The sequence below is a fragment of the Coccomyxa subellipsoidea genome, assembly GCF_000258705.1.
Source record: "Coccomyxa subellipsoidea C-169, whole genome shotgun sequence".
NCBI classification, from domain to species: Eukaryota; Viridiplantae; Chlorophyta; class Trebouxiophyceae; family Coccomyxaceae; genus Coccomyxa; species Coccomyxa subellipsoidea.
Window position 1 is genome coordinate 1,549,843 of NW_005178039.1, and position 16,659 is coordinate 1,566,501.

The following is a 16,659-nucleotide window of genomic DNA, read 5'->3' on the forward strand; positions in this document are numbered from 1 at the left end:
CGCCTCAGCCTGCGCAATCATGCTGAAAACGTCATTCTCCGCCTTGCGTGCTCCTTGAAATCCCATGGCCAAACATAGGCAATGGCATCCTAACACTCCACACCAAAGCAGCTTCATAGTTATCTGCATAAGCTCCTCATTGCCAGAGCCAGGCATAGGTCCCATGTCAGGCATCAGCTCACCTTCTTGCAGACTTGAAATTGATCTGCAGGAAAGGAAGCCTCCCCTGCAGATAGAAGAGGCCTCGCGCCAACGCATGTCGTAGTTGTGATTCCCTGCTTACGGCTGACAATCTTCTCGCCTTCCATCTTCTCAATGATGTACTTCTTCCTGCAAGAGACATGCATGCTGAGGACACTGACAATGCCTGCAGTCAGCAGAAAAACCACTGGAACATTGTGTTTTGCTCACCTTGTCTGACCCGCAACAGCGAACGGCGTGGGTGTGTCATCATTATCGGCGGTCAGGAAATCAAAAATGCCAGCAATAGTACACCACGGCTTGGCAGCTGTCTCTATGGTATTATCCACAGCATGAACCTGCAAACTTACGAGATGTTAATCTGGAGAATGCACGCACTGGATCCCAAGACTAAAAGTTTGCAAAGGAAGAGGCTTGCAGGCATGCAGGATAAGCAGGCTCACCTCCACGGCGCTTACTGCAGGTTGAAAAAACAGGAGAAAACACGCAGCGACACCAGTAGTGGCTGTGGTCCAACTGTTCTGTGCTGCTCTTACATCAAACTTGCGATGGTCTCGACGTGATCTGGGGGAGCAACATAGCTGCCGGCAACTGAGCGGAGCAGAGCATCCCTTATTTCTGCAATCAAATCGCCCTGGATTGATAGCGAAAGACTTCATCAGCTGAATATGATCAGGATCTGTTCAGTAAACCACACACATTACCGTTCAAAAGTTCCGAAAGTTTATGAGATGCTGGCCTGCCACGTCGAAACCTTCTCCACTCAGGTGAAGATCTGTGTCATTATGTACTCATATAAATAGCGTAAAATTAATGTGTTGATCAGATCTTCAAGTGGTGCACAAAGTCCAAAGTCGATCTGCAATCGACCTTCCTAGCGGTCGATATTCAATGAACTTGTCCTAGCTACAAGACGTAATGATGTCCATACTGCTCTATTCTTAGCCTGGGACTGCCAGAAGGATTAATTGCAATCCCATTCATCGGACGTGGTGCTGGGTTGATCGCCATGAGAGGTGTCTGGCAGGTCCTGTTGTCTGCTTTACTAGTGCTAGTTGTGCCGACTATCAGCCTAGCACAAGGGTTGCAGTCTTGTGAAATGTCGGCATTCCAGGGAAATGTGTCAGCCTCAGACGGTCCATATCCAGCCTTAGCTTGCCAGACATGTGTCTTCCCAGTCTACCAAAGCGTGAATGGGCTTGACACCACCAAAATACTTCATCTGGAGCTATCGAACAAGTGGATATACTTCCTAGGGGACTCCACGACCAGACAGCTGCACGAGCAATTCCTGGCCTACTTGGACGAGCCGCAGGTGAGCAACAGCTTGGTTTCATGACTAATCCCTAGGGTTCATGGCCATAATCTCACCATTGTGACTGCTCTTGCTGCAGACTTTTGTGTACCCTGGCGAGGAAGGTGAGGGACCACCGCTACATGACTGGGTCAAGCAACCAGGGCGCTGTGATTATGTACCACCACCATATGACGACACACAGTGTCAGCAGAACCAGCAGAGATGCGGCAGCCTGTATACTAAGTCCCGTTTGGGCAGGTATGTCTACAATGGCAGCCTTGCACTGATAATCTCAACAACCTATCTAGATAGCCTGTCAGAAACATTGCTCTGATGACATAGTGCTTTGGCTCATGAGACAATTGCTTGCTGATTCTGACTCCATGCATGCGGCTGCTTGCAGCAACGTGCGCGTCACGTATGACTGGAAGCACTTCATGTATGAGGACTACGACCGGGCCCTGTTCAACAGCTTTGCTGCAAACAGCACGCCCAATATCATTGTGACTAGCCCGGGCACACATGACTGCATGCACTACCCAGCCGAGTACTACCACCATGGCTTGCAGATGAAGCGATATGCAGAGCATCTGCACTTGGTGAGGCTCCACCTTTTGAAGTAAACCATTTTGTCTCAATTTGAATTATGTGATAATGGGCACTCACCCTTTGACCAGGAGACGGCTCTGACAGCCATTGTGTGCGCCTGCTTGCAGCTGAACACTACCGTGGTGTGGGTTGACACCACGCCATTCTCAACATCCTACGCCACTGGGCTTGGAGCAACGTCAGATGTGTCCACACTGAGCTGTGTTGATCACATCAACCAGGTGAGGCCTCTGTCATCCCTTGTAGTGTTGCTGGGAGTTCACCATGGGATCAAGCATGCCAGTGTTGGCTTTCTGCAGTGCTGTAAGTCATGTGGTGTGACCAGGTTGCATATGACCTTGCACGGGAGCTGGGATTCTACCTATTTAGCAGGCAAAGCCTGATCTTGTCCGGGAACTTCACCGAGAATGGGGAGTTTCCTCTGCATCAGTCCACACCTGTCATGCGGGAGGAGCTGAGCCTGTTACTCTCGTGGCTTGGCTGCATCCAGCATGACTCTCGCTTTGCTTCCTTTTAGTTCTTCGTCTAACACGTGTATTCCGCTTGGATCACAGTTTTGAACTGATCAAGTGGCTCTATAGTCTGCTCAAGCGCAAAGGCAGTCTTATGCGCTGGCCGTCTTGCTGATGGATGTTGTCATACTGTTCATTAATTTACAATTTTATTGTGTCATCTAGATCTAGACATATAGCGCAAATTATTTGATTGGTGTAGCGGTTTGAATTTGCAATTGAGAAGCCTGAAGTTCATGCCCAATTAGCGCCACGGTGGCCGCCACCCTTGATCTAATAAAAGTGTCTGGCATCATGATGAGTTTGCAGCTCATCTGGTGGCACAAAAGGGAGCTTCCTGACCATATTCTTGGACCTTTGGCTTTATCAATTTGCCCATTGATTATGGTAATTGATCCAGGAGACGCAGGTCATGAGGTTGTCTAGCACTGCTAGTACGGTCCCGGAGGACTCCATAATTGATGCAACAATTTTCTATCTCAGAGGCAATGCTCTTGAGGAAGTGGACAAATTCAAAACTTGTGCAGTATGCGCTCTGCAGATATGTCAATGCAGCCAGAGATTGCTAGGAGGTTGAGCAGAGCAGCTGGGGCTTACCATAGATTGAAAAGACTAAAAGTTTGGGGAGACAGGCACATCTCCCAGAGAATCAAATTGATACTGTGTAAAGTCATAGTCCAGTCCACTCTGTTGTATGCATGTGAGACGTGGGCCATCTCAGATCGTGATGTCAAAAAAATTTAGGTTTTCTAGATGAGATGCTTGAGAAGTCTTTGTGGTGTCAGTCTACTGGATAGGTTCCCAAATGTTGAGATTCATGCAATGTGCAAGGTACCTCAGATTGCAGACTTGCTCAGATATAGATGCCTCCGATGGTTGGGACATATGGCTAGGATGGATCCTGTCAGGATGCCTTTGCAATTAATGTTCAGCACAATGCCAGGCACTGGGGCTAGAGGCAGACCATTGAAGAGCTGGAATGATTATGTAAGGGATGACCTTGATGCTATTGGGCATGCATATGACTGGTGGAGGAAGTGCAAGAACCGAGAAGACTGGAAAGCTATAATCCAGGTGTTGCTTGACGTACCTAGTCCTTAAGGACTGGAAAACGTGTAATAATAATAATAATAATAATATTAATCGATCCATTGGAGGCCTCACAATAAGAACGATCTTGATCTTGCTTAATTGCTTTTGGCAAATAGGCACAACTGCAGTGCATTTGCATGTATTCAACAATCTTATCTGTTCTACAAACATAAACAACCAATGTGCGCGCGACTGCACACAGCATGAATACTACAATGTGCAACACTGTCTCATTGTCACTCAGTCATCTAAAGGTAGCTCTCCAGGTACTTGCTCAAATCTGCTGCTCTACAATAATGTACAATGGTTGGGAAATTATCACTACACACCCTGTGAATATTACATAAAGACCGCGAGGTCTTAATTTTACACATGCAATCCTCAATCACCTTCTGAAGTATCAAGCTGATGACTGCTGGCGTTATATGCAAACACGTTGAGCCCAGGCACCGATGCCAGTGACTGCAGGGCTCTTCTCCACTCAGGAGACATGTCAAAGAGGGACTCGCCGTCAGGCGTGACTGGGGTGGGTATAGATTGTGCATCATCGCTGCCTCTGCAATCTGCTGGTGCCTCATCAGTAGATCCAGGTGTATATCTGCATGGATCGGTGGGCTGCTTTGCAGGACTTGACAGCACAGATGTCCTCTCTGCCAAAGAGTAGCGTGCCTCATGCAAATCAATGGCTGCCGGGGCAGATTGGCTGCACGCAGCTGAGCAGGAGCTTTGTCTGCACACGTCCTCATGAAGCCGCATAGTGCTGCTGCAGGCCCTGTCTGAAGTGTGGCTTTGCGATTCGGAAGTGTTCATCGTCTGCAACAAATTACACATTCTTGAAGGATTGCACACACCAGTACCAGTTGAGCCGGTTTTCAGGAAAGAGCCAAGTATGACGTTGAAAAGCACTCGACTTTATGGTCCAGGCCTGACCTGCTGATGAGCTACAGAAGGCTGGGCAGACGGGCTGAGCAGGGGTGGTGCCGGCCTCTGCATCGCCTGAACAGACTTCCTTGCTGTTGCAACGAGCCTTCTGAGGCCCGCACCCTACAGCATTTCTCTTTTGCTTAGCACCTCTGCATTCGACATGCGCCTCTATAACGTGATATGCTTGAGATCTATCACAGGGGTGCAAATCTCAAGAGCTCCCTCTGATGACTGGCAGGCACCTGAGCAAGGCGCAGGCTGCTAGCAAAGCAGGGGTGCAGCAGAAGGCAGCGTCCGCCATGGGTGACAGGCCGCCGGCCATTCACGGTCCCACTCACACTCAACGAGCTCCTCAGCAGGTACACAGATGAACACCGTGCCGTGACAGACAACAGCTGGTCGAGCCTCACCCTAAAGCCCAAATTCAAGCACGCTGGACACCAGTGTTTGCAGTATTAACATCAAAAAGAAAAGACTGATTACTGGCGAACCACCAAGCGGGCGTATAGGGAGGCAAACCATGCGAAAGCTGTTTTTTCAGCGCCATCCACAGCATGCGTCTCAGCATTTTGCCGCATGGCAAGATAGAACATGAGGGGGTCCATGAAGGGAAGCAGAGCGATGAACATATTGTATTGGCCCTGCATGTTGCCACACACACATGTACATATTAGGCCTTTCACAGTGGCCATCAAAGAGGAGCCTTTGAAACCAGTCATATATCATAGGATTTGAACCCTATCAGACATGCAAAGGGAATGGCACCTTCTTTAGCTTGTGGACGACTTCGAGAGAGTGTCGTTGATCTCGGAGCTGTGCTGCCATGAGGACTTGACTGGCTGCCACACTCGCAGAGTCCACAGCTTGACTGGCAAACATCCCTAGCGTCTCCTCAGCAAATTCCCTGTGATCAGGGTCTCATCACACACACGAATGCCTATCAACTACTAGAAGAATGCTGAAAGACTTTTGGGACCTCGCCTGCTTGCAGTGTCCTCAACATCGGCATCTATGGCCTCCCGAGATCCCCCAAAGTCCTTCCCTGGAGACAAGAAATACAGTGTTACTAGGCAGACCACCTGGTCATATCTTGAGCTGGCAGGTCGTCTGCTTGTAAGGGACAGTGTCCAATCTGAGATAAGAGATCTGCAGCAACTGCAGGTCGCTCATAAAATGTGGGAATCCTTACACATTGTCTTTCGCATTCGTCCTTGTGGACCTGTCCTTGTGTCTTCAGCACCAAGGAGGACCAAAGCTTCTCCACAAGGTAGAATGCAGAATGGTAACACGCCTGCTGCTTTGTACTCGAGGGCCAGTTTTGAGCGGGTAAAGTATTGACGTGAGCTTTTTGGTTGTGCCTGTTGCACCTGGTCTTTTTCCATGGTACTCAAGTCAGGAATCACATGAGTGCAGAAATAACAATGCCTGCAACCATGTCCTTCCTGATCTTGGATCTCAAGATTTACTCTTACACGACAGGTTCTCTTCCACTGAACTGCGGGCTGCAGCTTGATTGCAGGCGCAATTTGAAGAAGATTCTGTCCCGGCATGCTGCCCGCATGCGTGATCATGTGCTGACGTCACGTGCAAAGGAGCTTTCCCGTTCTGCGCACCAACAGCGCTGGTCGTTCATCTAAAATTTGCACATGAATGGTGTCTCGTCTCGTCTAGGAAACCTGCGCGTGTGCCAGAGCTCCCTTTCTTTGGCACACCACATCCCTCGGAAAGGACGAGTCTTCTGGACAGCGTGCACAAGCACTCCTCTAGAAGATGTGTATGTTGATCAATTTACAGGAAAGAGTTTTCGTTGCACACAGTGCGGCAAGTGCTGCACGGTAAGTGGTTCATGTAGGGCCACTCCACCTGCATGGATCTCTAAGTGTTCATCGATTTTACCTGCATTGATGTAGCTGAGATGGCTTTGATGTTCCATAAAACTGCGGATTCATTGATAAAGCCGCTCTACAGGGAGCTGGGGAGGTTTGGATTGACGAGGCGGATGTGCAGAGACTAGCCAGAAAAGTCCACATTCAGAGAGAGCTCTTTCTTTCGCGGTATGTGAAAAGCTACAGTCGAAAACCTGGATACTGGCTCTTACGTAACACCAATGGCACGCAGGTACAGGGCCCCCACAATCGCAACAGATCACTGTCTGCAAATTGTCTTTAACTCTTTGTCAGGTTCAACCAGACTGACATGGTTCTGCCTCTGCAGGACTGCATCTTCCTGCGAGGCACAGAATGCATTGTGAATGATGCAAAGCCCCTCCAATGCCGGACGTACCCCTTCTGGCCGGAGTTGATGGATCCTGAGGCCTGGCAAGCAGAACGCTTGGACATGTGCGAAGGACTTGATCATCCGGAGGCCTGTGAGCTGGACGTGGAGCAAGCAGCATTGCAATTGAAGGCTTCGACAGAATTTTTTGCCCGAAGGGATGGTTTGCAGTGAGGCTGGACTTTGCTGCTTGTCATCTACAGCAAGTCCTCAAGGGTGCTTGGACGTAGAACAAAATGCGGCCAGATACATATTCTGCTTGGCATCTGTGCCAAAACCAAGTCCTTCAATTGAAATTTGCAGATAAGCCTAGACCCATGCAATGATCAGTCATTTAATTATTCCAGGTACTTCCAGGGCAGCTTTGGGTCCGCTTGCATGATTAGAGATGTCAATAAAATCTACATGATTGGTGGCACCAGTTGACACACTTTCAAATGTGCAATATACAGTAATCAAAGCAGTACGTGAGCACTGTGCAGCAACATAGCGCGTGATAATCTGCAGATGCCTCACCATCATGGTGAATGATTGTCCTGATAGCTACGTCACATCGGTAGTAAAGTTCCTCTTCTGGATGCCCAAACTCTACAGATCCAATAATTCAGTAATTTCAAGGTCCTGAAGGGTGTTCCGAAGATTTGACTGTTGCCTCTCAAACTCAGCAGCGGGTATGGCAGCCACAGCCTCGACCTCTGAGGTCACACCCAGATCCACCCACGAAAAGCAGCCATAGAAGGAGTCTGACTGTGGCAGAATGAGGGGCTCTGCCAGCTGTTCACACTGCAACTCCAAGATGCTGATTGGCTGCTGCTTGCGCCAGCGCATCCGCCTACACTGCCAATGTGAGCTTATTTACTGGCTGTACACCTGAAGAGCTTCGCCTGATCACATTTCTTAAAGCAATACAAAAGCATGCAGCAGCAACAAGCGATGGATGGCCTCACTTTTCCAGGAAATCGGGCCCCAGAATGTGATGTGCAGACAGAGCTGCCACCACATCAGATTGAAAGGTTGTCCATGCACCGGTAATGGTGGCTCTGTACTTCAAGGCCACGTCTGCTTCTTTTCTAGGGTCAAATGTAAGTTCCTGCAACAAAGAACAGAGCGCTGCAATCATGATCCAGCCGCACTGCTGATCGGTATTCACGAGCATGAGCATCCCGCATCCACTACAATTGCAGCGCACCTGGCTGTATTCAGGAGCTAGTTCTTCTTTGAGGAGGTTTCCATCCGCATGAAAGGAGGTGGGGAAGAGAAGAAAATCCCGGACCTACAATAACATTGATTGCATGTAGGTTCGTCATGGCAGGATTGCGCAGATCTCTTCCAGGATGGGTGTACCATCATCTTTGCCAGTGATTTCCTTCATGACTTTGGCAGCATTAGTATATTTGCAGCTGGACAGCTACCTCTGGCTTGAATACGCCTTCTCGTATGCCCCCCTTTCTGAAAACCACCTGCAACACAATAAGTTCTTGATGACGAATGTCGTGATATATATTCTACTGATGCTGATGCTGCCATGCAGCTGCAAACAGCACTTTGTGCATGAACAAAAAACCACTTACTGTCTGCTGGCCCCTTCCAAGTGCCTCAACTATAGCCGCCCATTCCTTCAGAGCTTTATTAATTGCCTTGATCTGACACTTGCAAACTGTTGTATGCCTCCTCCATCGGCTTTGAAGGGGGCGATGCTGACCGGCATGTCCGAGAAATTGTCCCACTGCCCTTTCACCCATCTCAAATCTCACGACATTTCTATGATCAGCCAGATTCCTTATTTGATGGATGCTCACGGATATTCTCCTGCTGGAGTCTTTTGCGAATCCAGCTTCTTCCTTAGTGGCAGCGAGATCATGCCTTTCTCATATATCTCTTCAAAATTGTATTCGTTGCAGTAGGAAGTCTAGAATGTAACGTTTGCGATCTTTCAATTGTTCATGTCCTCTTCTTGAACCTGTTCACAAGAATATTGTCAAGAGCCTGGTGCAAAGGCATCGGGGTTAGGCCAAGTGATTTAGCCCTTGCAATTGGAGGTTTTTTCAGCTCCCTCAAAGTGTCATGTCATGTAGCAGTGTGGATGTTCACTCATTTGCATATGCCCTCCAAAGGTCGTGAACAATTATGTATGACAGGACATTTGCAAAGGGTATCCATTCAAAATCATGCGGCATCATCATGATGCCGCCGAAGCTTTGAGGCAGACATTAATAGCGTTTAACAATGGGATTGACAAATTGAAAACCTTGAGCTGTGGGAACCAGTGGCTGATCCAGTCAGGACTCCCGAAATCTTCTAGAAGCTCAGGCACAGTACCTTGCAGAGCGCACGTGCACGTCATTGTCGAGCATGCAGGGCTCCAGGGGTCACCATCCCAGCACTATACTTATACAGTGCTTCACATTCCTATCAAAAATTCACAATGGTATGCAAAGTGCATCACTGGCGTGCATTTGCTGATTGCAGCGCATGACCAAGCCTGCCGGCCCGGGGCTACCAGGCGCCAGGGGATGCTTGCACAGCATTGAGGCCAACATGGCGCTTTCTGGACATATTGCACATTCTGAGTCAGACTGCCTGTTGCACAGCTGATGTTGCACTGCTGAAGAAACCTCTCGTGTTTGTACAACCTCTCACACACACATGGCCGCTTTAGATTACACATGCCAGGGCAAGCACAGTGACTACTGCTGTCTGTGGACGGCCTCTATCTCCCTGCTGCCTGCCCTGCTTGATGGGGTGGGGCTGCGCATGCTGTCCTCCTGCATGGCTGGTGCCCACTGCCTGAGCTCTTCATCAGTGCCCCAGGGGTCGGAGTTGTCGCTGTGGGGAGACGGCGGCCCCTGCCACGCATCCTTGTTGCGAAGCGAAGGAGGACTGTACGGCCAGCTGCTGTCCTTCCCACGCTGACCAGCGTCAGAACTTGCTGCTGCGTCTGGGCTCTGCAGTCCGGGCTGCAACATGCAAGCAGCAAGTCACGTGAGAATAATTGCAGCCAGTTGTCTTATTATGTGCAGTCTGCTTGTGGCCTGTCAGAAACGGCAATGGGAATGTGATCGGACCTCGGGAAGGAGCGTATGTACAACTCCTGCCTCCACGTCATCGCCGGAGCCATCAGCGGCAGAGCTGTCCTCCTTTAGCGATGCATCCGCGCGCTTCAGTGCCCGCCTGCAATTATTGAACCTGCTTGAGTGGTGTCCATATTTCCCTCTTTAGGATTTGCTCTTCAATAACTGGGACTGTAAATTGTGGATGTGCCCAAATCCAAGCAACTCAGGGCCCCCCCTCCCATATGCAACTACTGCAATGATTCGAACTGGTCCTTTGTACTACAATGGACGCTGCAGATTGTCAGTGTGAAGCCTTGCCTGATGATGAGCGTGGCCCAGCAGGCAGTCAGGAGCAGGAAGAACACGGAGATGCCAGCGAGGATGTAGGTGACTTTCCCATGCGGGCGGGCATCCCCCGCTACAATGGCGCTCACATTTTCCGTCAAAGAACCTGGATCAATGGAAGAACATATCCGGTAAGCCAACAAACCCATCACCCCGCACACTGGAAGAGAACATGTAGAAGACACAGCAAAGCAGCTGCCAGATTGCACCAAGGGCGTAGTCTCACCCATGTAGCAGAATAGGCTGCACTCCGGAATGATGCCTGCACGTAGTCAGAAGCTCATCACTGACTCACTCACAGATTTACACAGATCTGCAAACAATACTCACTTGCTAGCAGATTTGGGGGTGAGAGAATGGTGCTCACCAAAGAACGAGACGATTGCAAAGGGCCAGATATGGATTTTCGTGCTGGCCATCAGAACGTTCAAGAGATTATATGGTATCAGCGGCGACAGACGACACAGCAACAGGAGCTTCCAGCCTTCCGTCTCAATTGCTCTGTCCACCTGTCAGAAGCCAAAAAGGATCTGTGTCAGACAGACGAGGAACACCAGCCATGAGACACATTAAGCGCACCAAGCATCTTAATCTATCCCATGCACTTCTTGCTGTAAGGAAAAGAAGGCGCTGGGGATACACCAACACAAAGATCTTCCTGCAGAGCCTCACCATGTCCCACTTCCGCGACTTGCCCCGCAGCATTGCAGATACCAAATCGCCAATCAGGTACCGCGCCAGCAAGAACGCCATGATCTGCCCGATGCCGCCTCCAATCCAAACAGCTAAAAGCCCTTTCCAGAACCTAAGCACACATGATCTGTCTGAGCAGCAACAAATTGGAAATTGACATTTGGTGGCAGGATTGCTAGGGTGTGTCAAAATTGCCTCAGTCAGTACCATGGGAAAGGCTTCTGCAGGAGGCTCACCCAAACACAAAGCCGGCACCAAGGATAAAAATGATGCCAGGAAGCAGGAGGGAGACGTTTGCAGTGTACATGGCAAGAAAGATGGCCCAGCCAGCCCAGTTATTCTGATGTTGGAACCATATCAAGATTTCACCGAAGACAGTGAAGCCCTGCGCATCCCAGAACTTTTCAGCAACCTGTCTGGGTCCCAAGCGTGTTTGGCAAGGCTGTATGGTTCTCAATTCCTCACCTTGACGGACACCAGGACAATGAGAACGATGAGAACTGCCACTATCAGAGCTTTCTCCCAATGCTGTATGATGAAGACCAACGCCTGTTGCCCTGCCCCAACAGTCTTCTCCTGCTCACAACCCAGGTGTGCTCAGTGCCCTGGCCGGTGGGACTTCGCGGATCCACGTGGCTAGCCATAAGCACGTAGGCGTTCAAGATAAACTGGTAGGGGCAAAGCTTCGAGTGGGAACCTGTTGTTGGGTAGTTGGTTGTGCAGAAGCTCGGATCTCATCAGGTGGAGGTGGGCTTGGTGCATCCGACGGATTTCTTTTCTCGTCATCATCCAGCATGGGAAGCCGCATGTCTTCATGCACGTCCTCATAACTACATGACAGGCTAGGTTGCCCAATCATTGGTTGTGTTTTCTGTTGACATGTGACTGGAGATCCTCTGGTCACCATCTTGTGGCACGAATGTCTCTCGTTTCCAGCATTACAGCACGAACAACCCTGAGTTCAGTTGCAAATGACCATCTACCGTGCCCGAAAAGCTCGAAGTGTTTGTCGACTGGCCTCCGTGTCTACGGAAACGAGCGTCTCTAGGTTTCGTGCAGCTCTTTCAAACAAACTGTCCACTGCAAAACAATAATCTCAAACCTCAAAGAATCTCTTGGAAGCAGCAGTGATGTCGTTTTCCCTGGATTCGCAGGCCGAAACGAAGCGTCTCTTGCTGACCATGATGGCGATCTCAAACCCTCTTTGGATAAATCCCTGCAGATAGACGCCAGATGGGATCAAATGTATCGAGACGCTAGCTCGCCCAATCTGCCGAAACATCGATCTAAATGCTGGTGTCAACACATCTTGCTCAACAGGGACACTGCTGGGAATTTGAATCGATGGTTGCCAACAATACATTCGTAAAGCACCGAACTATCTAGCCCTTGAATCAAGCACATTGATATTGGCTTATACAATGCAGAGAGTTAAGGACCTTTCTCGTTGCAGATCACCTGCTGAATTCAGATGTACACGCCTTTTGCAAAGACATTGCCAGTTTGGCTCACACCTGACGCGGCCTGGTGAGATCCTACTGTACTTTCATGTTGTAAGACAGGTCTAATCATTCAAGCTCTGAGTCTGCAGCTTGGTTCCAAAACATCTTTATTGCTGCTTGCAGTGAACCCACACAGAAGCTGGAAACGTATTGGCCGACTTTGTGCACAGAATGCACTGAGTTTGAAGCCTGCAGAGGGGTCCTTTCCAAGGCCCCCACAGCAATTGTCAAGAGGTGAGGCCTTCCTGGCTAGGCACTTGAGTGTCCCACAAATGCTCAGTACAGCGTGGCATGCGCAGCCCAATGACACAGCGGAGGTTCATCTGTACTCAGCCAATTTGTTGTCTTGTCTGGCAGATGACTCCAGTGCAGAGAGCACTAGCGGCAGGACTGAAGACGATGGCTGGTTCATGGACTTCCTGGGAATGTCCTTGCGATACCTGCAGGTACACCTGCCATGAGTACCAGTCAAAGATCTCTATGATGACTTGCAAGCAAGTGACATGGTTGTTTACTTGCTTGGAAGATAGCGTTGTCTGTAAGTGCGACGCTGTGTCTGGCAGGCCACCACTGACAGGCGGCCAAAGGCGCAGTCAGGGGCGCAGAAAGGCGACGGAGGTTTCAATTTTGGCGATTTCTTGAAGGGCGATCTTCCAGGGAAGCTGGGCATCATCTTGGTGCGGTCCTCATCTGATCATGAAACAGTGGATATAAAGTTTCAAAGCTGCCATGGAGTGAGGCAGAGAAGGGATCTCAGACCGCTCTGGTGCGTTGCAGGCTCTGATAGTGTTCTCCAGAGTGGGGGTTTACATGCGGCTTCCAGGAGTGGATGCCGACAGATTTGCAGAGACTGTGCAGAGTGGAGGCATCCTCGGCTACATCGATGCCCTGTCGGGCGGCTCAATCTCAAGGGTCGGCATCTTCTCCCTAGGTGAGAGAATTCATACACATGCACCGCTTGCTTAGGCACCAAGAGCATCTTGGCACCGCTTGTGGAAGTGAATAGAATACTTTGCGCAGGAATTGTACCATACATCAATGCCTCCATCATCCTGCAGCTGCTGGCCACCACCTTCCCATCGCTGAAGAAGCTGCAGCGCGAGGAGGGGCCCCAGGTGCTGATCAAATGCCCCATGCATGCTCACTTATCCAACAGCACTGGATTGGCGCAAGAGTGCAGGGCCGCAGAAGTGACATGTGGGTTGTGTGAGGCAGGGGCGGGCGCGCTTCCAGCTGTACCAGAAGCTGCTGGCGCTGGCAGCGGCAGTGATCCAGGCGGTGGGGCAGCTCACCTACATCCGTCCATTCGTGCCCGAGTGGGACGCCACCTGGCTCGTCGTCAACTCCCTCACGCTTGTCGCCGGCGCCATGGTCCTTGTGCATGTGCGAGCCTGCCTGGTCACCTCATTTGTCCTTGGACTTCAAAGATTCCCTTTTTTCACAGACTGTGCCTCTGCTGAACGGCTTGTGATCTTGGGCAATACCAACAGTGCAGCCGGGGGCTGCCACGTGTTTGCTTGCCTCTTTATTCAAGGCTGTCACAGATGCACGGCTGCAAGGCAGGGATTGAGGTGCTGCCTGCCTGTGCTGTGCCAGGTGGCGGACATGATCACAGAGCTGAAGCTGGGCAATGGGACTTCCATCCTGATCACAGCCAACATTGCGAGCGCGTTGCCGGCCAGCGTGGGTGCGGCCGTGCAGCAGGCGGCTGACAAGGATTCCTCCAGCCTGCCCATCTACGGGCTTGCCTTCTTTCTCACCACCCTCGGCATTGTCTATGTGCAGGAGGTGAGCCGCTCAAGTTCATAATTTGCCAGCTCTTATGTGTTGTCCAGGATTTTCTGTGTGGCAGTGATTGACTTGTTGTGTCTTCAACCGCACAGGCTGAGCGGAAGATCCCCATGAACTATGCCAGTCGCTACCGCAACTCGGCCCTCTCGCAGCAGTCGTACCTGCCCTTCAAGGTGCCTCTCTCCTTTGTATCTTCCAGACATGTTTTCCGCAGCTCCTTGCACCTGGACGAATGACCGCCAAGAACAGGCATCGTGCAGAGCATCCCTTGACATCCCCGGGCGGCTCCTGTGCAGGTGAATGCCACTGGTGTCATGCCGGTCATTTTCTCATCAACGCTGATGTCGCTTCCTACGGGCCTTGCTCGATACGCGCCCTGGCTGGAGCCCGTGGCGGCTGCTCTTGGGCCCACCGGCTTGCTCTACCTGCCAGTACGCCTCTTTGTATATTCTGCCCTTCTCCAGTACCCGCGGACTGCAAATGGATGCGATATTCTAAGGCAATGATGAGACTTGATGCAGCAAGACCAAGAGAGGGCGCTCCAACTCCGGGTGGGTGTGTGCTGCAGATCAACGTGCTGCTGATCGTGCTGTTCAACTACTACTACACCTTCCTGCAACTGGACCCCAAGGACATGTCGGACCAGCTCAAGCGCGCGGGCGCCTCCATCCCGGCCGTGCGCCCGGGCCGCGCTACAGCGGACTACATCACCAAGACCCTCAATCGCATGTCCATCCTCGGCTCCGCATTCCTCGGTGCCCTCGCCGCCGCCCCGCCCCTGGTGGAGAGCGTCACCGGCCTGCAGGTGCCCCCCCTGCCTTCCCTCATTCTCAATCTTGTTGCAGCCGCTGCCTATGATCTGGCCACTAGCTATCGCAAAGAGAGAGGCCTGGCATTTTGCTGATGGGTGAATGTGGGCCCTGCATCTGCCTTGGTAGTCAGGTAGTCCTGGTCCACTGGTAGAATTACTGATCACCTATCAGCAACTGGTACGACTTCAAGAGCAACCGTGCAGAGGGTGTGTATTGCTAGAATGTAAGTCTTGTGCTCAGTCTCACTACAATGGGCTGTGCAGGCGTTCAGGGGTTTTGCCGGTACCAGCATCCTGATTCTGGTGGGTGTGGCCACGGACACAGCGCGGAGGGTCAAAGCAGAGCAGGCCATGCAGCGCTACAAGGACTATGACAACCTGTATGACGACATTTAGACTGACCTTGAGTGCGTTGGGGATTTGCCGCCGGTTGAGTAGCTGGATGCTGGTCGGCACATGCCATGCTGGCTGACTTGGGGAGTGATGAAATAAGCATAACTTAAGCATAACTTAAGCACTTGAAGTGGTGGCAGCTGGACTTCGATTGTTATCTATGAAGTACATGAGGGTCTTGCCGCCATTTCCAATCATACCATCACCGTGACGGCCTCAATGCAACGTGTATGTACATGCTTGCACTGACTCAGCACTGACTCAAGTCGGACTTGAGAACTTGCAGATCAAGCTGACTATAGTACTCCTGATTATGGAATTTTGTGTGAGCGCAATATTACCAAAACCAAATGTTCCGCAACATGGGAACCATTACTGAAGCAGGATGCATGTTAAGATGATGCGAAAATGAGCAAGATATTTCCTTCAAAGGGCTGAATATCACCCCTCAGGAACCTGATGGCAGTTGTGTGCAGGGCACCACGTGGTGCCCGTGCACGTTTGGCAGGCCCCTGCAGGGTATTTTTGGGAGTTCCAGGTTTCTCGAGAGGTTTTGAAATAGAAATTCCGTAGTACACTTCTTTCAAGGAAGTTCTTCGTCATGGCACCTCGGTGACAAACTCTGGGCCTTGGTGACTGTCGTGGCGTGACGACATGAAGGGCAGTGATGAATTTCCCCCACTTTCTCGACCCTCTTCCAGGACAAGATCATCAGCTGGATCTCTGGATCTGCACTTCGTCACAGCTGCAGCTGAGATACCGAAAGCAGAGGTCCCCTCTTAGATTCTATATGCATCCCACGCAGCAGTAAAGGTTTTTTTTGTGCTGCGCCTGTCCGACCATGGGAAACGGGAGTCGCAGCCATCACCTGCTCAAGCACGCCCTGCCCGAGGTGGACGTGAAGGAACATTTCGGCAGCATCGAGCCAAAGGAAATAACTCGCGAGATCAGTCGCCTTGGACAGCGGGACCTGCAGGTGAACCTCTCTCAACGCCTTCGCTGCCAAGAGGAACTTGCGCGCTCCCGTCCTGCGCTGAAGCCCTGAGGATGTTGTCTGTCCGTAAACGCAGGCCAAGTTCCGGGCAGTTTATGGCACGCAGACGTTTTCAAACAACAACATGTGGCTCCGTCGAAAGCTACTGGAAGGTGTGGCGCCTCCTGC

The 16,659-nt window shown here is 50.9% G+C and overlaps 4 protein-coding genes across 4 annotated transcripts; 3 read left to right on the forward strand and 1 right to left on the reverse strand.

The window, feature by feature from the left end:
- Positions 1 to 1,300: 1,300 nt before the first annotated feature.
- Positions 1,301 to 2,624, forward strand: COCSUDRAFT_40564 (hypothetical protein; the record flags this gene model as incomplete). The annotated part of the gene is made up of 5 exons (XM_005649747.1): positions 1,301 to 1,516; positions 1,596 to 1,756; positions 1,902 to 2,097; positions 2,215 to 2,328; positions 2,433 to 2,624. The coding sequence occupies 5 exons, from the start codon at positions 1,301 to 1,303 to the stop codon at positions 2,622 to 2,624; spliced, it is 879 nt and encodes a 292-aa protein (XP_005649804.1).
- Positions 2,625 to 6,280: 3,656 nt separating this feature from the next.
- Positions 6,281 to 7,326, forward strand: COCSUDRAFT_52813 (hypothetical protein; the record flags this gene model as incomplete). The annotated part of the gene is made up of 3 exons (XM_005649748.1): positions 6,281 to 6,470; positions 6,604 to 6,753; positions 6,850 to 7,326. Coding segments are annotated over 3 exons (574 nt in total), but the record flags the coding sequence as incomplete, so codon positions are not given.
- Positions 7,327 to 9,596: 2,270 nt separating this feature from the next.
- COCSUDRAFT_61492 (hypothetical protein) lies at positions 9,597 to 10,374 on the reverse strand (the record flags this gene model as incomplete). Its single annotated transcript, XM_005649749.1, has 3 exons — positions 9,597 to 9,866; positions 9,975 to 10,080; positions 10,355 to 10,374. The coding sequence occupies 3 exons, from the start codon at positions 10,372 to 10,374 to the stop codon at positions 9,597 to 9,599; spliced, it is 396 nt and encodes a 131-aa protein (XP_005649806.1).
- A 1,965-nt stretch (positions 10,375 to 12,339) lies between these two features.
- COCSUDRAFT_22555 (pre protein translocase secY subunit) lies at positions 12,340 to 15,901 on the forward strand. Its single transcript, XM_005649750.1, has 12 exons — positions 12,340 to 12,527; positions 12,626 to 12,736; positions 12,860 to 12,948; positions 13,066 to 13,179; positions 13,280 to 13,433; positions 13,523 to 13,617; positions 13,718 to 13,885; positions 14,099 to 14,290; positions 14,386 to 14,466; positions 14,590 to 14,724; positions 14,862 to 15,098; positions 15,369 to 15,901. The coding sequence occupies exons 1-12, from the start codon at positions 12,422 to 12,424 to the stop codon at positions 15,498 to 15,500; spliced, it is 1,614 nt and encodes a 537-aa protein (XP_005649807.1). The 5' UTR covers positions 12,340 to 12,421; the 3' UTR covers positions 15,501 to 15,901.
- The last annotated feature ends 758 nt before the right edge of the window (positions 15,902 to 16,659 follow it).

Coding starts and splice junctions, on each gene's coding strand:
- COCSUDRAFT_22555 (XM_005649750.1), top strand. CDS start 12,422: ATGCAGAGAGTTAAGGACCTTTCTCGTTGCAGATCACCTGCTGAATTC. Junction 12,528..12,625: donor CTCACACCTGACGCGGCCTG/GTGAGATCCTAC, acceptor TGCTGCTTGCAG/TGAACCCACACAGAAGCTGG. Junction 12,949..13,065: donor TGTCCTTGCGATACCTGCAG/GTACACCTGCCA, acceptor TGTGTCTGGCAG/GCCACCACTGACAGGCGGCC.